The 23002-nt window shown below is 37.7% G+C and overlaps 1 protein-coding gene and 1 long non-coding RNA gene across 2 annotated transcripts in view; one reads left to right on the forward strand and one right to left on the reverse strand.

Annotated features, from left to right (window-relative positions):
- PREX2 (phosphatidylinositol-3,4,5-trisphosphate dependent Rac exchange factor 2) overlaps positions 1-23002 on the forward strand; it is a 173217-nt gene that overhangs the window by 143211 nt on the left and 7004 nt on the right. The window contains exons 39-40 of the mRNA XM_063169894.1: positions 11396-11498; positions 21711-21778. Of these exons, the coding sequence (XP_063025964.1) occupies positions 11396-11498; positions 21711-21778 (171 nt within the window). The remainder of the gene's footprint in view (positions 1-11395; positions 11499-21710; positions 21779-23002) is intronic.
- The window catches only part of LOC134425373 (uncharacterized), a 47295-nt gene continuing 28247 nt past the window's right edge, over positions 3955-23002 (reverse strand). Inside the window, exon 2 of the long non-coding RNA XR_010029662.1 lies at positions 3955-4294. This is a non-coding gene — a long non-coding RNA (uncharacterized LOC134425373). The remainder of the gene's footprint in view (positions 4295-23002) is intronic.

Consider the following 23002-nt stretch of genomic DNA (forward strand, 5'->3'; position numbering starts at 1 on the left):
GAAATGTTACCTAGATGAATAGTAAGTATGATATTGAACTCTTAATACAGGCAAGAAATGCTGAAATTTTATTTACTTTGTATGGTACAGGGAATAATAGTAGATCTTGACTTAAGGAAGCAAGATGATTGATTCAAGAAAATAAGACACATGTATTTCTGCAGGTACACCTTATGATAATGAGAGGTTCACCCTGAAGGATGGTTGATATGTTTAATACAATACCAAAAAATAGACTGACCTATAGTCAACTGAACTTTGTCATCAACCCTACCAGATTTTAATAGACAAATATATGTGTATGACAATAGTATCACCACAGAACTCTCTAGTACTTAATCATATTTGTCACAGGCAGCAATATATTTATGTTCCATCTGGGGAGATTACAATTTTTTGGGACAGTGTACCAAAAAAAGTAAAGACTAAAATTTGAGAGGGAGAAAATTCCCAACAAACAAAGGAATTAACATAACAAATAATCACAAAAGAATTAACATAACAAATAATCTGATACTAAAAATATGCTCTTTTCATGAGAGTTCCAAACTGTAGATCAGGGGTAGCAGTATGTTAAAAATGCTGCTTAGTTTCTGATCGGTGCAATCCTTATTTTAGCAGACATGGTTACCAATACCTTGTGTTAGAATGAGCAATACTTTCTCCTGATTTTAAGTAAAATCCTTTCTTCCAAAGAGGTTTGAGGAGGGAAGAAGAAAAGAGGCAGTTGCAACATAAGCAATGCAGATTTTCAGGCATGAAAAAAAGGAAAAGCTTCATATAAAGCCAAAAAAAATTAAGTTGTATGAAGACAGTGTTTGCCATTTGAGAGCTGGCAACACAGTATTTGTATTACTCTCTGTCAATGATACAAGTGTACATAACATACTGTATACTGTATTTAATTTTAGGGAATAGCTGGAAAAAGGTCTGCTATGTAACATTAGTCACTATATCAGAGGAAGATGCAAATGCTATGGAGCATGGGCTGTCATGACACTGTTGTTTTGGAAGAATATGAGGCTGTACAGCTTTTCTCTTTGTCTTGCTTTCAGTTTCATGTCTTACGTGATCAGAAAAGGTGTCGGGCATAATTCTGACGGGTTTTTTTAAGCTGAAAAAAGACTGCCTCTGGGTTTCACCAGCATTTCATGAATTTGTCAATACATTTGTGCCAAAAATTCTGATAGTTTAAGACTGTAGTCAGAACTACCCAAATAAACTATTATCCTGTGGGTCATAAATTATTCAGAATGATTTGGTGACTGAATAAGATCTGGTTTGCTTGAATCTGAATATGAGCTATTCTAAGATGAAAATTAATTAATCATCAAATTGCTGCTCAAAACTAGGGCTAATTCAAAGGTAAAAACTCCTAAAATGTCTATAGAAGTGTATTTTAAAACCACAAAAAATTAGAAAACCAAGCATAAAACCATATTGGTTTTAAAGACTGTATTGTGAGCATGGGAATGGGATTTAAAGTGTTATGTGTGGGTTTCTGTCTAGATGTTAAAGGATTCATCATCATCTATTTACATAAAGATGCAAGATACTTTTCTCTAAAGCATGACTAGTTCTACTTTACAGTGAGTCCACTTGAGTTTTGGTACTGCTACTTCATTTGTGCATTAATACTGCCTTTGTGGCTACCATCTGTTCAGAGAAAGAAACACCAACTCTTGGCATTATCAGAGATATTTCAAGATGGGCCCTCCAGGAAAAATGAATGGGCTACTTGAGAAATTGTATAGGTACTCAGGGGTTTGTACCTGGAAGTTCAGAAGAAAACTCATGTATTTAGAGACAAGAAGGGATTAATTCACTCTTCTAAGGGAAATAAATCCCTCTGAGTGGTTAAAGCTAAGAAAGTTTTTTAATAACATTTTCCTGAAGTTGCTGTTGCAGATGCAAACTGGATGGATGAAGAAGTTTTTCCTTAGTATTTGGAGTCATATGAAGTCACTTCATGTGCTGTTTTCTCTTTCTGGTCTCCCTAGGACACATCTCTAGAGTCCAGTACTAAGTGGGCTTTGGTTTTTTGACATTCTGAAATTGCCTTTGCCCAGATAGAAAGCTTGCTTTATTTCCAGCTGGTAGGTTTGCTCAGTGAATTTTGTGCCCAGCATTTCTAGTGCTAAATTCTGCAGTGTTTTTGTGGACCTACTGTTGTTGCTACTCTCAGAGAAACTGTCTTGCAGCAACACAAAGTCCTGTGAGGAGGACACAAGAGGAAAGAGTAAGATGCTGCATGTCATCAAGTCCCATAGACAGAGGATTTTGCTTTATGCCTGCCATCTTGAAGACTAAATTCTTCTGTTTGTTGGAGTAGTATTTAATCAGGGCAGATAATGTTGCAAAATCGTGCTCCTTAGCTTGTTAGCTAGTTCCTTAGAGTTCCAGCTACTGATTTTCAGTTAGAGGGGATATTTATCTCTGGTTGTACTCAGCAGTGTATCTGGCTTTCTGTGCTCTTTGAAACGAAATACTGTGGAGTCCCTGATTGTGATCAGTTGCAGAACTTCACGTTTTGTAGGCCCAAATCAATGGCTCATGATTGTTTTTTAACACTAGGCCACGGATACTAAATTGAGTTAAAACTGGTATTATCTAGAGATGCTACTGGATGAACACGTGGGGGAAAGATGTGAATTTTTCTTGCAGATTGAATTTTCAAAATCTATTCATTTGTCAGTCTTGCCAGCTTAAAAATGAAGCTAAACTTGGAGCAAGACTCCCCCATACTTTCTTTTTAAAAGGCCTCATTTTAACTCAGTTTCTATGATTAGTCTTTAAGGGAGTGAATGTCTGAGAGTCTGGAAGAGTACAGGGTGCTCTACTCATCAGCATCTTTCTTTTGTTCATGGGGAGTGGGAGATGAGCAAGACATTAATCTGTCAAAGTTTAAATACATTTAATAGAATTTAAAATAGAATTTTATATATATATATACACACACACACACACACCTTCCCTCACTCAATTTATTAATCTCTTACTGAACTGATTGGACAGCCCTTTCTGTGTGCTCTGAATTTAGGTGTCATGGATTGACAAGGGGGCAGGGAGAGGTTCTGCCACTGCTCCTTCTAACCAGAAGCAAGTCTCAGATAGCTTGTGAGGGAGGCACTGGGTGACAGTCCAATGCAGAAGAGGCCAAGAGCTATGAAACAGCAGCTTTGTCTGCTTTGACAGTGATTGCTGATCTCTGGATCAGCAGTGTCTTGGTTTCTGACTTCTCTGTGATCCATATTAAATTGCTTTTTACGCTGCACTAGGCTAAAACAGCTTGACAGAGTTCATACTTTCATCCCTATATCCAAGATAATGCTGGGGATTTTGAATTGCTGGTGATTGCTTTTCTTTGATTTTTATTACGACAATATGTTTACCAATTTACATTAAAGCCTGCAATCCTATATCTATTTCAGACAGCAGTTCTTTCCAAATAGATTTTGAGCACCAGAAAACCAAGGATGGGGGAAAATAAGTCCCTTTAACCTTCACTGTCCTAAGTGATGTGTGAGTGCCACAAACCTCCCCTTGGATTATCATAAGCGAACATGCCTTGTTGATCAACAAGAGGAACAGAGCTCTGAATTAGTTTGAGAAATCAATAGTTTGCATTTTTATTTTACCTTTTTTATCTTTCATAATTATATTTCTGCCTGCCAGCCAGCTGTCACCCTGTAAACAACATTCTGCTTTTTTTGCTTGTGTTCATTCTGTTTGAAGTTGCTATCAGTCTGTACAAATGCAGGTGATGAAAGGCACTTTTAAATTTTATTGAATCATGATTCTAGCTCCTGCTTGAGGGAGAAGAGCAAGACTGCACTGCACAGACATGTCCTAGCCTCTTTCTGTGCCAGAATGAAATTAGGTGCAGCAGCTGCGGAAGTCTGTTCAGGGACCATAGGCCTTACAGGCTCAAAGGAATAATTTAAAGCATCCAAATGAAACAAATCCCAAGTTTATTTAAATTTTTGCATTTCCTGGAGGATCAAGGGAAAAATCTTCTATAATCTTGATGAAACCCAGAAAAATCAGAGTCTTATTTTCTTTTCTGAATTTTAATTTCCCCTGCAGAAATTCTCTCCTTAGTGTTGCCATCCTTCAAGCAGTGGGGTTCTGGCTGGCAGACACTTGGCTGAAGAATGAGGCAGATTTTGCCAAGTGTTGATTATGCTGTCTCTTGTAGCTGGCAGTGGTCCTGCAAGCCAGCCAAACCTGCTTCATCTTCCACATTGCAAAGCAGAGTAGCACCATAAGCTGTCCATCATGGCCAGCTGCCTTTCTGTGAATCAAATGAAACAAGGTGAAAAATAGGTACCCTGGATTTGTACTTTTGACATTCTAGCATAAGAATTCTTCCTCTTAGATTCAGAAATTTCCCTCTAACAATTTAGTTCTGAGCTCAATGAGGGCATGCTACAAAGAAAATCCTTGGAGTTTTGCAGCTGTATTTAGGCTATAAACTCCCCAGTAAGAAAGCTTTCAGGGATCAATGGGACTACTTTCAGGTTAGCACAGACTGAAAAACTAATCCATACCCTTCTCCAGCCATCTGGTCCAAATTGGGCTCTTAGTCCTGCTACCTTCCCACTTAGTCAAGATTCTCTTTTATTTTTTAAATTGTAGTTATGTTATGTCTGTCTACAATTAGTATATTTTTATGATACCATACCCACTGAGGCATAAACAAACATCTCTTTGTGTAAAATAATTATTTGGGATAATAGAGTATTATTTAGCATAGTAGAGCAGGATAATTTAGGGTTTAGGATAATAGGGTATTACATTCTGTGCTGGTTACTACCTAAAACCAACTAAATAATTTTGAAATATATGAGAATTTGTTTCAAAATAGAATAGGCAAGACGCTTAGCACAAATAGTGCTATGCTGTTCCTACAGCAGTAATTGTTTTATTTTGCTCTATATTTGTCTTTCATAGACAATCTGGTACGTTTTTGCTTTGTCACCTCTAGTGTGTCTAATACATATGCTGGATGGATTATAGTCTTACTGTTGTCTTGCATGTTTTAAATTCTGTGACACTATTTTGTTTAAAATGCAATCTGAAAATGCAGAGAAATGCATTAAATGCAGCGAGACAGAAAAGATGGATCTAAGTCATTACTAGTATGGATTTCAAGGTATGCTTTTTTCCTATTTGGTCTTCTTTTAACATTATGGATGTTTAGTAGCAGGTTTGAAATACAGTGCTATTACTGTGCTCTGTGGAATCATCCTCTTTTTGTGCTTCAGCTCCTGCACAATTGCCTTATCTGCAGTCCAGTTCTTTGAAACCGGTGTTTTTCATACAAAATCTTCTGCTTTACAATCAAAATAAAATGGGGCCTCTCAAACAATCTGAAATTAAAAACGTAACCAGATCTGCTTTAATTTTTGGCAGAGAGGTAAGTGAATAGCTTGAATTATTACAAGACAAGAAGTAAATTGCAATTTTTTTACCAGATTTACTTGCCTCCTTACAGAGGAAGAAGCCTTTAATGGAAAGACTTTCTGCACAGAATGAGAGATAATGGTCAAAGCTGGGGTTTCAGATGCCTTTAGATTGTGTTTATTTTTGCAAGTATGATGGAAAATGAGTAAATAAAAGGCATGGAATAGCTCAAAATTTTGGAAATGCTCTTCTCTCATCAAGCAAGGAATATTTAATAATGAAATTGCTTCCTTGCAACACTTCCAGCTGACTAGAGGTGCTAAGATCTTACAGGAAAAATGATTGTGAAAAGATGCTCCCTGCAGTTTTTTAACACTGACAGATGATGTGCAGTGAAAAGAAGTGCCTTTTTTTTCTTCCTAATTTTTCTTTGAAAGCCTCTCTGTTTTAAAGAGGTAGATTCTTACATTTATTTATGGAAATAGAGTGGATGACAAAAATTTTTAAATCTACAGGAAAACAATATTAACATAACTTCCTTTGTGTTTCATACTTCATTATTAAAAATTACTAATATTGAATCAAATAACCCTGATAAAAATATGTTTTTAACCTACAAAAAAATTCAGTAACCAAGGGTAGATTTGATATATGACTAATAGATACTTACCTCCCAAGAATGATTCTCTGGCTTGATAAGTTCATGCCATCCACTTAAATAAGTCAGAAATCTACTGCTAGTTTGTGTCTGAACATATCTGGTAGAGCTGGGTTTGATTATCCTGTTGTAGAATAGTGGAGGTATGCCTGATAAGGGAGTTGGGATATCTTTATTCTGAGGTTTGCACAACTGTGTAACCACAGTGGTGCCTTTTGTGAATGAAATCCTGCATGCTGATGCTTAATGGACAAAAGGCAGAAAATCCCTTTAACACAGGCTGCACATGGCCATTCTATGTGGTGATGGTGTGTGTTCCACAGACAGTTACTTTTTGAAGTGTTGGTTTTTATTCAGAGTGGAATTAATACACTTTATGTGCATAATAATTGCTTTCTGTATGTTAAACTGGCCTTCAGTGGACAGGTACCATCCAACACTGATTTTACAGTGGCCCTTCCACACTGGCAACATCTCAGTTTCACAAAGATTCATAAAGGGACTAAAACTAAGTCCTGAACTCCAGCAGAGTTCACTGTAATTGTGAAAAACAGTATTTTAGTTTAGTGTATGTTCATCATGCTCATTTTCTCTCCAATACTTAATGTTTGGCAAAATTTACCTCTGTTGAAAAGCAAGGCTGTTCAGCAAAGTTTCAGTTATGGGTGCAGAGAATGCAAGCTTCAGTTTTATTTGCATGGAGACACATTTCCACAGTGAGAACATCTTAAAGCTTGTGGAAAAATCTAGAATTAGGCCTGCCTATACTTTGTCCAACCATTTTTTATAGTCCTGAACAACATTTGTCTTCCTTTTTAGTTTTATCATGTCTATTTTCTTCTTCAGATTGTTCATCAGAATCAATGCATATTACCCAGACATCACTATTAATTATAGACAAATGGCCCAAAAAATGTTTACCCCAAAGTGATTTACTTTGACACTAAGTTTTTTATTACTTTATGCACTGATTTAAATAATATTCCTTCTATACTTATTAATTTAAATGACAGCAGAAAATAAAGTTGATGTAAAAAGTCATCAAATGTAGGACTGATTACCTTATGATGCATGGGAAGAAAAGTAATTAAAATAATAATAATGGCATTAAATTACATGTTGAGAGAAGCTTTAGTTTTTAATTAGACTAAGCATACATGCATCCTTTTCATATTTTTTTCCTATTCACATAGAACATAATTAATTTTGACATCTCTGACTGTGGTAACTAATAAACCAATTTGTTTCACCTCATCTTTTCTACTCAGGGCATTTTTCTAAGGGATGTTTTGGTGCATTTTTGGATGTAGAATGGCTGAAAGCCTAATTGAAACCTGAGAACAAATTGGATGCTCTGGTAACCTAAATATGCACTTTGCTGCACGGCACCTCTGTAGGTAGTGAACACAAACTCAAAATTATTTTTCCTTTTCAGTGACATTAGGCAAGCTATTGTGAAATAATCAATTTCTCGGAAAATTTCAGTCTGTATTTGTATTTTACAACTCCATTTTTCAGGATTGATGTGCATCTGTCCAGCTGATTTGCAGCCCTTTAGTGAAAATCACATCTAGTCGGAAAAAAAAAGGACTATTGGTGATAGAAAATCATTTAGTCTTACTTTTTTAGCCAAGTTCAGAATGGTTTGATCCAGAAGTTGTTTTAAAGTTTGTATTTAATCTTCACATCAATACTGTCATGACTGATGGGAGACTGGGGATAGCAGGCAGGAGCTGGGAGCAGCTGCAGCCCCTTCTGTTTCTTGGAAACCAAATGGATGAAATGAGGAATTCTCAGCCCTGTTGTCCTGGGAAATCCAAATGTCTCTGCCTTGCTGTTGTAATCTGTCAAGACAGGGAATTTGTCATTCTAACTGACATAAATTCTGAAATGATGAATTTGAGTCTTTTGTTTTTCTCACATTAAAAAAAAGAGGTGAGAGGAAAAAAGAGGGAGTCAGAACAGATTTTAATCTGTTTACACTGTTAAATCTATGGATTTGGGCTTTACGCTTCCCATAACAGTATGTTATGAAGGTTTTTCCCCAAATATTTTCCTTGTTTTGGCTTGTCTGGGCTGATTGCATCCAAATGACCAGATACTTTCAGAGGTCAGGACTGCTTCCAGATTGCTTTGTAAACTTTAATACCATCTGTTTATCAGGTCTCAAAATGCAGGAGAAAAGTGGATTATTACTTACTGCACATATTTACTGACAACCCTTGATATTGAACTTTGCTCAGGCCATCATAACTTTACAAGATGGAGAATAACCAGATTTCATATTGTTTAATAAAATTTTAGAAGTTACATTGGTTTAAATTTGCATTTGCTTTATCTCTCCATGCTTGGCAGCCCTATTGCTGAGGTACTTCCAGTTATGACTTTTCCATGTTACCATCTGATGTTTTGTGTGTGCATTTTTTCTTTCACAGCAGGTGTCTAGGGGAGTTTGATTTGTGAAAAGGGATATGTACTAATTTAAAAAACTATTTGAAGAGCTGGGAGAAAGTACCAGTATGTAGATAAATGAGTCCCTTCAGCATAGTCTCATGCAAGGTTAATATGATCGGTTTTGTTAGAAGATGCCATCTCACTGATCTGGTGTTCGACTAAGATGACACTATTTGAGTGTTACTGTTTTTTTTTATTTAGAAAGTAGTGACCTTATTTCTTAATCATGGGACAAAAGCCAAAATCTATAGTTTATATTTAACTCTGCCATTCATCAGACCTTTTATGCGCCAGAGGAGAAACACAAAATTTGGTGATATTAAATTCCACCTCTAATGAAACAATATATTCAAATGCAATCAAGCCTCTGATGCAATTTTAACAAATTTTAACATCTGTTAATGAATAAGAAGGTTTTTTAAAAGAGAAAATAGATGTATCAAACCAGCATTACTTAGGATTTCACCTCAAACATAAAATGTTCTATTGAAGAGGTGTGATAATTATTAACATCATCACTGCTGTCATTTTGAGTGTCTTTGCTACTAATTTCATAGGACATGTTAAAAATACCATCCTTAGAATTGCTATTCTTACTTGCTGTGGAGAGGGATATTCAATTTTAGCATATGTGTTTCAGAACTGTACTGTAGTTGTTGCCTACCTCCATAACAGCCTCTAAAAGAAATCATTATTATGCTGCTTTGCTCAGTCTGTGCTTTTCTCACTCTGGTTATGTCTCTATCTACACACTTGGCAGTCTTATTTCTGAATCATGGTTGGAATTGCCCGAATGTAGAGGCCTGGTAATGTCCGTGATCATCAGCCATTTCATCAGGTTTGGATAGGGAGCAGCTTGGCAGCCTTCTTTCAATCACAAAATTGCACTTAATTCTTCAATATGACCTTCATTTAGAAGGTTCCTTTGTTAGTTTTGATTCACGCATGCGGAATATAATTTTTTTATGCTTTCAGTCTAAAGGGTTCCAGGAAGATGGGATTTCTGGGAAACTTGGCTCGAGAACTACTTGCTTGAGAGCTTTACTTTGAGCCCATTAATACATATTATACCTACTGAGAAACTTTTTGCCCTTTTTATTTGGCTTAGATTATATCTGTCAAACTACATTTCAGATACTTTTGCTTTTTTCCACTGTCAGTAGAACAAAGCCTCCTTTGCAATCTGGTCTTGAAGGTTGGATGTTTAAATTTTGGTGCTGGAAAATATTAGGAACATGTATTTTGTGCAATATTTCACTTTTCAAAGACAAGATGAAAACAGTGTTTAGAATTTCTAATCTAACATTTAGCTATCTTACACCTTAATCAAACACATAAAAAAAAAGATCAATACACTCTTGCCTCAAGTTAACTGAGGCCAGTGTATACAAGAAACTGGGGAATGAAAATTATCTCATTACTAAGGAAAATCACTTAGCTTATAAATTTTTTATGAAAGACCATTAATAAAGCTACAGATCAAATTTAGTATCCTCTATGCTCACTTCTGTGAAACTTCTTGCAGTCCAGAAATTAGCTTAAGCAGTTTTTAAAATGTGTCATTTTGGGTTTGGGTTTTTTTTCAGTAAGAAAATAAGAACAGACACATTTTTTTCCTCCTACATATCTTCTGCTCAGCAAGATAAGTGTTTGATTGAAACATATTGTCTGTTCTGTGTGCATATTATAAACTATGCAGAACACTTTGGTCAGGATTTTGCCAAACGGGTGCTCAAAATTATATATTAATAATGTGTCTTAGTTTTATTATTTGAACTTGAAAATTACAGCTTTTGTCAGGTTCTGCTGAGATAGAATAATGTTGTGTACAACCCATCTTTCTGGTTCAAGAGATTTGATTATTGCAGCACTTTGGTTGTGAAGAGAAAAATCGAGTGATTTACTGGGGCAGAGTAGAGCCACTCTCACCTCTTGGGTTATAGCAGCCCTCAAGCATGTTCTTTCTAAAAGCACCTGTTTCTACTCAGGTGTTTTGTCTCTATCCATGAGTTTTCTACAGCTGTGATCTTGGTTGCATGAGAAAACAACCATTTTTTCTTGTCCTGATAACAATGAGAATGAGATGGCGTCTTCAAAATTACTTTCCCTACTATTTCTTGCCCGGTGTGCTGGCAGGTTGTCTGCCGTACTGCTCTGAAACTTTTCTGGTTGCTCTGATACAACAGTGACAGCCTTTCTGTTAGATGAGGAACCACAATCAATTTTTGTCCTCAAAAGTTTTTTTGAAAAAGATTGGCAAAACAGCACAAAACAGTTCATTTGAAGGAATGCAGTTTTCATCCATTTTCTTTTATGAAAGGGGTAAATGTCTCTTAATTCTGCGCTGCACTGATGTGCCAAGACAATAATCAAGCTACATTAATTGTAAAAGATTGGGACCCTGGTACAAAGCCTTGGTCTGCTTTAACAGTGGAGGGGGAGGTAGAACATGCAGAAACCACCTGAAAAGGGATTTATATAATTGCAAAACATTTTTTTCTTGGATTGTTACTCTCCAAGTTGTGCCCTTGCCAAGCTATAGTTTTTAGTGTGGGTTTTTGTATGTTGTTTTGTGTTTTGGGGGAGTTTTGTATGGTTTTGTGCTTTTTGGGGAGTTGAGTTTTGTTTTGTTTGGGTTTTTTCCTTAAGAAAGAACAAAACGAATGCATTTGTTTCTAAGTCGGCAAGAACACTTGTTACACTCAAAATCTTAGAAACATTATACTGTTCAGGCTAATACCTGCATGGGTGAGGGAGGTACAGGAGGCACGTTTATTATGTAATCTTTGTATGTATAATTGTTTTAAGAAGAGGATTGATTTAAAAGCAGTTATTTTGAGGAGATATCAGAGAGCTGACCTCTTTCCCCCATTGCAGCTGCACCCTGAGCGTCACCCTGGAGCAGGCCATCACGCTGGCCCGGAGCCATGGGCTGCCCCCTCGCTACATCATGCAGGCCACCGACGTCATGCGCAAGCAGGTGAGGGGCTGGCTGTGCCACAGTGCAGGCACACACCTGTGGTAACTGGGAGTGGGGAGTGGGTGTCCTGGTTCAGGGCAAATTTGGGAGAAAACATCCAAAAGGGGCCCCTCCAGAAAGCAAACCCACACGGCTCCTCCCCGCATCCAGTTCAGCAAGGATTCCTCGGAGACAAGGGGAAGGAACCTGTTTATTTAACAGGCACAGCACCCCCCAGCACACAAAATGAACAATACTGGATGACAACACTCTTTCACCGCTCTGAAAAAGATGACAAATTCAGAAAGTCTCTCTTGGGGGTGGTCGCTTCTGCTATCAGTCCCTCCAGTGCTGGGGGTAGCTGCTGCAGGCCACAAGGTGCAAACTCTCGGTGTTTCCAGGTCCCAGCCCAGAGCAGGTTCGAGTAGTTCCAAAAAAAGGAAAGGAAAAACAGTCCAGGGAAAAATTCGGACTGCTTAGCTATACTAACTAATGAGCAGAAGCAAAGAGCAGGAGCAAAGCAGAAGCAAGAGTGAGAGCAAAGCAAAAAGCCAAGCGAAAAGCAAAAGCAGCACTATGTACCGCCCTGTCTGTGTGTCCTGCTAGCTGTGGGGGAGCGGTTGATAAGAAACCAAAACAAAACTTTCACTCTTCAGAGCCAGTCTTGAAGGCACAGAACATAATATCCAGCATAAACAGAATACACAAATGGGGATACAAGCATCATAATGTCACCCTAGGGCAGTGGGCTACAGCTATGGAAAGCAGGTGAACAGCACTGAAAGCAATGAGCCATGGAGTGGCCAGCTGCACTGACCAACCACCAAAGGGAACAGAGGATGCCCAGGTGCAGTGCATGGACAATCAGGGTTATAAAAGGTTGGGCTAAAGAAAAAGAAGGGCAGATGCTTGCAGCCTTGTGAGGTGATGTAATGTTATTCTGTGTGGGCAGACAGCTGAAGCCTTGGGATGTGATATGGTGTTACTCTGTATGGGTTGGAGCTTTCTGACATTGTATGATGATACTCTGTGTACTGTGGATATCTCAACTGCAATGTATGCTATGACAGGGAAGACCTGCATGCTTCCAAACAACACATGTAGTTATCAAAATGGAATGATTCGACCAAGCATTTTTTAGCCTCCATCCTAATGTTGTGCAGTGTCTATTTGAGTCATCTTAGTTTGGGTTCTTTGTTGTTTGTGTTTTGGTCTTCTGTTTTGGGTTTTTTTTTTTTAATTTTCTTCCCTTATTGTTGAAGGTGTTTTTTTACTATTTTTTAATACAGAAACAGGCTATCTTTAACCAGTTGTTTGCTTTCTCTCATGATTTTACTAAGTGATTTTTGTATAGTAACTGCCTTGGTGTCACCTTAGATCAGAACAGTCTCTTGAGTAAGACAATTTTTATCTTAATATATATGATTGATAAAAACAGCTTAAGATTATTAGCTATTGCCAGTAAAAAGTGACTCATGCACTGAATTAAGGGAAAGTGTAGAAGGGAAGGAGAGAAAGAAACCCCATCGTTTTTCATTTCCAGGCAAGATTCCCGAGGACAATGTCCTTATTACAAAACAGTGGTTTTCACTCTTTGGCCATCATAGTATTTAGGGGCTGTTGTGCATAGATAACCACCTCAACATGAACTCTTGGTGTGAAGGTATGCCAAAAATACTACATTAAAAAGTAATATCAACTGAAAATGGGGGGTTACACTCTACTGTATTAACACAACATTTTCTCTAGTATCTCGTTATCAGAAAATACTTTGACAAGGATGTATCTTGGAAGGAATTCAAGGGAAGAACATGAATGATACAGAGGTTGTTAGACAAAACTTATAAACTGAAGATTAAAGAGCTCAACCTGTTCAGTTGATGAAAGAGAGGTTGAGGGGGGACTTAATCACTCTGCATGCATATGGAACATATATCCCAGCCTGTGGTAGCTTTCAAACTTACAACAAATCATAAGCAAAATACGGGATGCACTCAATCTTGAAGTGAAAAAAAAACGTAATTAAATATTGTAACAATTAATCACGGATAAGACAAGATGCATAATTTCTGGGTTCTAGATGGCACCTAATATATTATGTTCATTAACTTTACTACATATTTTGTGCAGCAATCACAGTTATGAAGATGATTAAAAAGCTGTACTTTGCTTCTAACTTGCTATAGAGAAAAACATGCGTATGCTAAGTGTGACCGTTGGTCTGTTAAAGCAATTTTGTGAAGAGTTTCAAACCATAGATTTGCATCAGTTGTATCTAAGTGTTGCTGCTGAGCATTAGTACATCAGAGTATTTAGTCTCATTCCTTTTTGTATTGGACTTTCACTTATTTTGGTGCATAAATTAAGTTTCTGTGATGAATAATCGTCCTCGAGGTTCTTGAATGTACATCTGCTCAGGAATTACAAGTTTAACTTGACTGGAAAAGAAGGCTACTGCTTTATATGCAGTATATATGCTTTATATACAACCTATACATGTGAGTTATATGGATGAACTTGCATGTATAGGTTGATATGTCTGCTCCTGAAGATTTAGACCAAAGGCAGATCTGTGTATTTTGCAATCAAAAAAGATGGCTGTAGGGGTTTGCATAAATCTATTTATAGGACGTATTCTGTCAAATTGTACATTTTCAAAATGCAGATCTAGGCCATCTTTTAAAATGCTGATTCATTTTTGTATCTTCTGCATTTATGTAATGAAAATGAAAGACAAAATGAAAGAAACTGACATGGTTTTGAGCAGCTGTAGTTGTACTTGCTCAAATACAGATGTGAAAAAAGGCCTTTTGATGAGGCTGCATTCTTTGAAGTAAAACAGCAGGTGATCAATAGCTGTTAAAGATACCAATATCTCAATACCACACACAGATACTGCGAAAATGTGTGCTAGTATAGCTAGACTTTTTTCACACATCCTTTCTCTTGCAGGAAACCACTATGGCATTTAATAGAGTAATAATCTTTTGTCGTAATTTTCAATCAGTCTTGGAGTTCTGTAGTAGAAATATAACCCTCCATTAAATTCTAAATGTTTTGTAGTAATTTCAACAACACACTATGGTATTTTCTAGAAACTTGTTTGGATTTAATGTTTAAATTATCTGTAGGATTTAACTGTCAGGATCATAATGTAGGCAATAAAACTTGGAAGAAAAAGAAATAAAAAGGTTTCTTGGGGCTTAATGCAGAACATTTAGTTAAGAGCAATACCTGCGCCTTTTCCACATAAAACAAACAAAAAAATTTGTTATCCCATTTACACACTAAACCTTTTGTGGAATAAAGATATTAGCCACAGGGAGGTGCAAGTCAAAGGACATCAATTCCATCTGTTACTCAGCAGCACTAACTCCGCAGTACTAACTCTGTCAGTATCAGCTTTCCACAAGAGGAAATTATCTCTACTTGAAGCTGATGTGTTTTCCAACTTGGTGCACCAGAGACACCTGATTGAATGGATAACCTCAGGAATGATTTTATTTTTATTTGAATGAGGTCAAGATCATGTTGAACAAGACTAATAATAGGTCCAGCTGTACTGTTGGAACAATGTTCAAAGTAATTGTCTTGTCAGTTATAATAAGATAGCAAGCACCTGGTCTGTGAGAACTAAAGGAAAGAGACAAACTTGTGAGAGTGGATATGAACTTGGGTCTGTGGAATGGCTTTACTTAAGCAGTTTTGATTTATTTATGAAATAGAGAAAAATTGTCAAAACATCCCAACTATCTTTTGGTAAATTTTTAAACTTACGTATATACTCATGTAAACAACTGCACACACAAAATACTATGTAAAGCATCCTGATAGCAGTGTGAATTCAGGATGCAGCAGAGTGGAGAGAACAGAAGCCTAGGAAAGGAGCTACAGGAGGGTAGCTGAGGAAAAAAAATAACTAGAAGACTGATGAACAGAAAAGGCCAGGAGAGAATTTATATTGTCTTTTAAGTGACTAATCATATTTTCATGCCTTTTTTAAAGTATAATAACAACACTATATTTTGAGCCCACCGGGGGAGGGACTATGTTAGACCTGTTGTTTGCAAGTAGAGATGGGCTGGTGGGAGATATGGTGGTTGGAGGCTGCTTGGGGCATAGGGATCATGAAATTATAGAGTTCTCAATATATGGTGAAATCAGGAGGAGCATCAATGAGACTTTTACACTGGACTTATGGAGGGCAGACTTTGGCCTATTTAGGAGACTTATTTAGAGAGTTCCTTGGGAAGCAGCCCTTAAAAACAAAGAGTCTAGGAATGGTGGGCATGCTCCAAAACAGAGATCTTGAGGGCAAAGGAACACACCATCCCTGTGTGCCAAAAGATAAGTCGATGAGGAAAATGTCCAGCATGGATGGGCAATGAGGTTTTGAAGGAACTCAGGGATAAAAAGAGGAAGTATCATCTTTGGAAGGGGGGTCAGGTCTCTCAGGAAGTATTTAAGGTTGCTAGGGCATGTAGAAAAAAAAATTAGAGAGGCCAAAGCCCTGTTCAAACTTAACTTGGTAACTTTAGTAAAGAATAATGAAAAGTACTTTTGCAAATATATTAATGGCAAAAGGAGGGGCAAGACCAATCCTTGTTCTCTACTGGATGCAGGAGCGAACTCAGTAACTGCAGATGAGAAGGCAAAAGTGCTTAACACCTTCTTTGCTTCAGTCTTTAGTGGGAAGATGGCTTGTCCTCAAGACAGCTGTCCTCCTGGTTTGGTAGATGGTGCCAGGGAGCAGAATGGTTTCCCTGTTATGCAGGAGGAGGCAGTCAGAGAACTGCTGAGCCACTAAGATGCTCACAAATCTATGGGACTATATGGGATCCATCCCAGGGTGATGAGGAGCTGGCAGATGAGCCTGCAAAGCCACTCTCCATCATTTACTGACAGTTCTGGCTCACTGGCGAGGTTCCAGATGACTGGAAGCTGGCCAGTGTGATGCCAAGTCACAACAAGGGTGGGAAGGAGGATCCTGGTAATTATAGACCATTCAGCCTGACCTCAGTACCCGGTAAGGTGATGGAACAGTTTATACTGAGTGTCATCACACAGAACTTACAGGATGGCCAGGGTGTCAGACCCAGCCAGCAGGGGTTTAGGAGGGGTAGGTCGTGTTTGACCAACCTGGTCTCCTTTTATGGCCAGCTGACGTGCCTGGTGGATGCTGGAAATGTGGATGTTGGCTGTGGATGTTGTCTGTTTGGACCTCAGAAAGGCCTTTGCCACTGTCTCCCACAGGACACTGCTGGAAAAGCTGGCAGCCCGTGGCTTGGACAGGAGCACTCTTTGCTGGGTTAGGAGCTGGCTGGATGGCCAGGCCCAGAGGGTGGTGGTGAGCGGTGCTGCATCCAGCTGGGGCCTGTCACCAGGGGTGCCCCTCAGGGATCTGTGCTGGGACCAGCCCTGTTCAATATTTTTATTGAAAACATGGATGAGGATGTTGAATCTTTCATTGGTAAATTTGCAGACAACACTAAGCTGGGAGTGTGTGTCAATCTGTTGGAAGATAGGAGGGCTCTGCAGAGAGGCTTAGAATGTTTGGACGGATGGACAGAGTCCAATAAGATGGTGTTTAAAAAGTCCAACTTCTGAGTCCTGCACTTTGGCCACAATAACCCCCTGCAATGCTATAGGCTGGGGACAGTGTGGCTGGACAGTGCCCAGGCAGAAAGGGACCTGGGGGTGCTGGTCAAGAGCTGACTGAACATGAGCCAGCAGTGTGCCCTGGGGGCCAAGAAGGCCAAGGGCATCCTGGCCTGCATCAGGAACAGCGTGGCCAGCAGGAGCAGGGAGGTCATTCTGCCCCTGTACTCGGCACAGGTGAGGCCACACCTTGAGTGCTGTGTCCAGTTCTGGCCCCTCAGTTTGGGAAGGACCTTGAGAGGATGAGCACATCCAGAGGAGGCAACGAGGGTGGTGAGGGGCTGGGAACACAAACCCTGTGAGGAACAGCTGAGGGAGCTGGGGGTGTTCAGCCTGGAGAAAGGGAGACTCAGAGGTGACCTTATTGCTCTCTGAAACTTCCTGAAGGGTGGTTGTAGTCAGGTGGGGTTGGTCTCTTTCTCCAAGCACCAACTGACAGAACCAGAGGGGACAGCCTTAAGCTGGGCCAAGGGAAATACAGGTTGGATATTAGCAAAAATTTTTTTGTGGAAAGAGTGATAAAGTACTGAATGGCCTACCTGGGGAGGTGGTGGAGTCACCATCCCTGAATGTGTTTAAAAAAAGATTGGATGAGGCACTTGGTGCCATGGTTTAGTTGAGGTGTTGGGGCAGGGGTTGGACTCAATGATCTTGAAGGTCTCTTCCAGTCTAGTAATTCTGTGATTCTGTGAATAATTCTTGTAAGTATTGTACTGATTTAGAGCTTTTTGATTGTTTTCTCTATGTGACTGGTTTTTGCTACCCTTAAATTAGTGTGTAGCTTGAAAATAAACCTATAATTTTTAAACATGGCAATGAGAATACTAGTCCATATAGAAGAGTCCAGATTGATATCTCAGAACTGCCATCATATTTCACCAGTGCTCTGGCAGTATTGGTATGCAGAGGGTAGAGTCATGTAACACAGCTCTCCATTATGCCCATGTGAGACAGTGTCAATTAAGAATAGAATTGGAGAAGTATAAATTAGCAGTATATTGAAATAGAAATGGTATAATGATGCTCAGTGGTTACAAAAAGATGTATGTAACAAGTTGCTAGTAATTCTTGGGGGCTTTTCCTCAAAATAAATAAGAATTTAGTGGTTTTAAGGTAAGGTCTAATTTGTGTCCTAGCTAAACAATAAATTACATGGTTATATAAAGCTAGACTCCTTTGTAAATCAATACATTTGATTTATTATGTGAGCAAGATGCTAAAATTAGTTTGTCTAGTGAGTGATGCAAGTAAAAATAGGCTGGTTTTGTTCTCAGAGGTAGTCACAGCACTGACGTCCAGGATCAGCATGTGATTAATTTAGATTGTTTTTGCAAATATATGAATATTCTGGCTCTCAGTGCTGTTAATTATGTGCCAGTCTCAGCATGGTGAGGTTTCTTATGATAAAATTTTAGAAAAATTTTATAATTCTTTATTATGATAAAATTTTAGAAAATGGCACTGAGAAAATGCTACTGGAGATGCAGAAGGTCTGGAGTCAACATGTCTAACTGTAACCAACATCTGTCCCTATGTCATTCCTGACAGATGTTTGTTGTATCTGTTCTTAAGCCACCAGCAGTAGGGACTCCTGCACGCTGTTTCTCATGTGGTCTGTTCCAGAGTTTTCTTAACCTTTTCATTACAATGCTTTACTTCGTGCCTCATTTAAGTGTCTTTTTTCTTCTGTTTTTCCCCCTTCAATTCCCATTTTCTGTCCAGTATACCATAAACTTAGCAATGAGATTTCCTTCCCTATTTAGCAGTAGACTTTTAGCATTTTTATTGTTCCCAGAAATGGGGCATCTAGCATACTCTGGCCAACCTGTTACCACCCTCATCATAAAATATTTCTTTCTTATATCTATTCTGAATATACCTTTGTTTAGTTTAAAATCATTACTTGTTTTCCTATTGCTACAGCTCCTGCTAAAAAAGTCTATTCCAAATTTGATTATCATGTCCCTGGTAAGCTATCACTTGTATAGATAGAAGAAATCAATTCATCTGATCTATTGTTTTTCAGTTGAATTTTCTTACTGAACTCTTTTCAATTCTTTTATTAAAGATGAGCAGTAACTCTGAAGAATTAGATTTATTATAATAATCTTGCAGGACTTTGTGATTGAGCAATAAAATAGATGAAAATCAGTATAGATTACTCTTAAGTGAAGGGCACTAGGGAAAAAACAAACCCTAAGTTCACATTCAAAATAATTGACTGTGAGTTTGCCATTCCATTTCATGTTGAAGACCTGAGGATATGAGGAGAAAACATCAGCTCAATTTGCAGCAGTTATCTGTAAAGCAGAAGCTATAATGGTTCAGGAGGGATAGAGGACAAAGTAGAAATCATGCTGTCATGACCCTGCATTTGGAACTATCTAATGTTCTTATCCCTTCCATAAGGATATAGCATAATGGAAAAGATTCAGAGAAAGTCAGGAAAATACTGGTCAATGGTTGGGAAAGGTTTACAGACAGAACAGACAGAAAGACAAAATAATGTAGGACTGTTCAGCTTCATGAAGGGGAATAACAGACTTCTAAAGAACATGTGTCACAAGTAGGGACTGACCATTGTCCTCTCCAGTGCAAAGCTAAACACATCAAATGAAACTGTCAGGTTTAAACCAAATTAAAAGAATGGAAAGCTGGAAGGGGACTTTTTGCAAGGACATGTAGTGAAAGAGAAGGGGTAATAGCTTCAAAGTGACAGTGGGCTTAGATTGAGTCTATTTTAGAATAAATTTTAGACATTAGGTATATTAAAAAGTCTTTACTGTGAGGGTGGTGAGGTACTGGAACATGTTACGCAGAGAAACCATAGATGACTCATCCCTGGAAATATCTGGGGACTTTGCCCATGGTGGGAGGTTGAGACTAGATGACCTCTTAAAATTTTAGCAACCCAACCATTCTCTCATTCTTGATATAGCAAGTTAAGACTGTACCAAAGATGTGGACCTTTCACAAGGCTAGTGATGTGTATTTACTACTGAGTACAAGATGAGATGGGAAAGAAGAGAAGAGAATCACTAAAGTTAATTAAACACATACTTGCTGATGAAGAGAGGAAGTATTGAATGACTAATGACTGAATTCTGGAGGAGTTTTTGGGGAAAGACATGTTTATCATGGTCTATAGTTATGTGCCTTTGCAATGTTGGAGACAATCTTACTGAGATGGATGCATCTACAGTAAAATAATTTCATATTGTGCCTTAATTTTTATATGTATTCTAGTTATTTTTTCTATCTTTATCACTCTTTCTTTGCCTTAAAGAAATGTAAGGACACAGTATGCTCTTGTGGCACATGTTGCTTTACATACAATCTGACAGCCTATCTGTGTGTAAGCAGCTAGCCTTTTTCATACACTGTTTCAGCCCATGGCAGTAAATCAACACCATGTCAATTACCTATGTACCTGATTTCAGTCAAATGAAAGGTCTACTTTTACTCGATGACTGGAATCAAGTATTATAACTCTCTTACATCATGTGCACCTGGCACTGCAGCTCTGTTAGAAATATAAGTTATCTTTGATACTTCACATCAATTAAAGATTACACAGTAAGAATTCCGAGGTTATACATTTTTATTCTCTATTATTTTGTCCTGAATTTACATAGTACAGAAGAAATAAATGGAGAGTCGGTATATTTATTATTGATAGAACAAGTAGTTTTCATCTCCTTTAAAATTATAGAAAACATTATAAGCCTAGCAGATATTTCTTTATTGTGACTACTTTACATCAACAAAACTGCAATTTAAGAGCTAGACCTCATCATTCAAAAAGAAATTTTACTAAGTTCTTTGATATATGTAAGCTGGTATGTTTTCAAAAGAGGATGTTTTTCACACAATAGTTCATGTATATAAATATTGTGCATGTTTTATCCATTTCCTCCTTACTAGATGAGTCAGTGAGACAAAAGTACTTTTATTATTGTTTTTGAAAGGATCAATTGAGGTAGAGAGAGACCAACTTTTCTTTTGTCCCTGCTTTAAGTGGGGATTTTAGACTGATCAATCTCAGGAGGTTCCTTCCTATTTGTTTGGGGTTTGTTTTTGAGATTCTCTGATTATAAAAGAAGATCAGGACCTGTAGTTTCCTAATCCTTATTTAGTGCCTGAGTTTAGGCCATTCTTTGTTAGGTTCATTTAGTATTTTCATAGAAAATAATCTGTATTATTTGTTTGTTCCAAAGTTCATTGGAAATAAGTGATGTGTCAGAAAAGACTTCTACACAGAATAGTGACAAAATCAAACAAATTGAAACGAGATGTGTTTGTATTGTTTTAAACCTTAAATGTTAATTTTTCTAACGATTCACTTTTAAATTAGTAAGATCTAGATATGTGCATTTATTTGGTGACAAGTGGCAAGATTTTTGTTTCTTTATTGCTTTAATTTTTTCCTCACCTTAGAAGATACTAGTTGTTTTGGGAGATGAAACATATGTGTTAATTAATTATAATCAATAATTATGTACATCTACAAAGCTCAAAAAATTTCCTAATTTATTGTGGGATAAATGAAGTAAAATTGTTGTTCTTCTTCCACAGGGCGCGAGAGTCCAAAACACAGCCAAGAATTTGGGAGTGAGGGATCGAACGCCACAGTCTGTGCCAAGGTAACTGATTCTTTGTGTCCTAGACCATGATTTTGTCTACTTTGTGCCAAATTCAGTCATAGCTGCTCAAAAGCTAACAGTAAACATTGACTAACAGTAAACATTGGCTCTTAATGTTCATAAAATCAGTTGCACTATTAGCCATACAATTTTGTTTCAGGTGATTAGTTGCAGAAGTCCAGGCCAAGTAGCACTTCAAAATGTGCCCATTTTTGAAAAATGAATCTTAGTTCATGTTTATTATGAAAACACTGGAGTCAGTCCTTCATCACTTCTAATATTTAATGGGTTTGGGTAAATACTCTTAACTAGATCCATAACTCCATTTTAATGAAATACTGTACTGCAGTATCTCAGCAAAATCATGTTCTGGTTGCCTTTGGGGATGATGTAGTCTTTCTTTGTCTCTTTCTGAAACATGCATTACAATGAAAAATGGGTTATTCTATATTTATCCAACTTTTTAATGTTGTGATGGATTGCAGGTGCTAGAAATGTTTCTTTAAAAGCACAATACTTATAAAAGCACAATACTTGTAAATAGAAATAACAAACAATTCTTAATTTGATCTTAAAATGGTTTGAGTAATCCACAACTAATTTAAACTGGGTTTTTACTGATTTAAATGTAATGTTTTTGTTGACTAATGCGAACACATTGGATGAGCTAAACATATATGTAAAATACATAACTGATCCACTGTGGTGTTTAAATTTCAGTAAGGAAACAGGGAACTAGTAAAACCTGATAGAGATGACTGTGTGAATTTGATTAGCTTAGAGGCAGTGCAGGACCAAAGATCCCTGATCAGCTGTCTTGCCTTGTTGGAATCCATGGCAATAAAGTAGCATTTTGTTACATTAAAAGCAATTAAAGCATTAGTGGGTGAAGACTTTTCATATTTTGAACAGTATGATTTGGGACTTAAATGAACTCCTTAATGATATAATTATGGAGACAGCTGAAGAATCCTTACAACCCAAACTTTTCCCATCCCAACATGAGAGAATGTTTATCTAGATTCAGAGTTTTTGTGATAAAGGAAAAATCTAAGTTGTCAAAAATGGAAACTTAGCAATAAGATTTTTTAGCATTGTGTCTGTGGAAAAAAGACTGTCTCTTTCCAGCTGAAACTCCCACAGTGTAGCACTGAAATGCTGAAGAAGAATGATGGGGACATAGAATAGACACAAGTACCTGGCACACTTGCCAGTGAGCAGCAA

The sequence above is a fragment of the Melospiza melodia genome, chromosome 1 (assembly GCF_035770615.1).
Source record: "Melospiza melodia melodia isolate bMelMel2 chromosome 1, bMelMel2.pri, whole genome shotgun sequence".
Lineage (NCBI taxonomy): Eukaryota > Metazoa > Chordata > Aves > Passeriformes > Passerellidae > Melospiza > Melospiza melodia.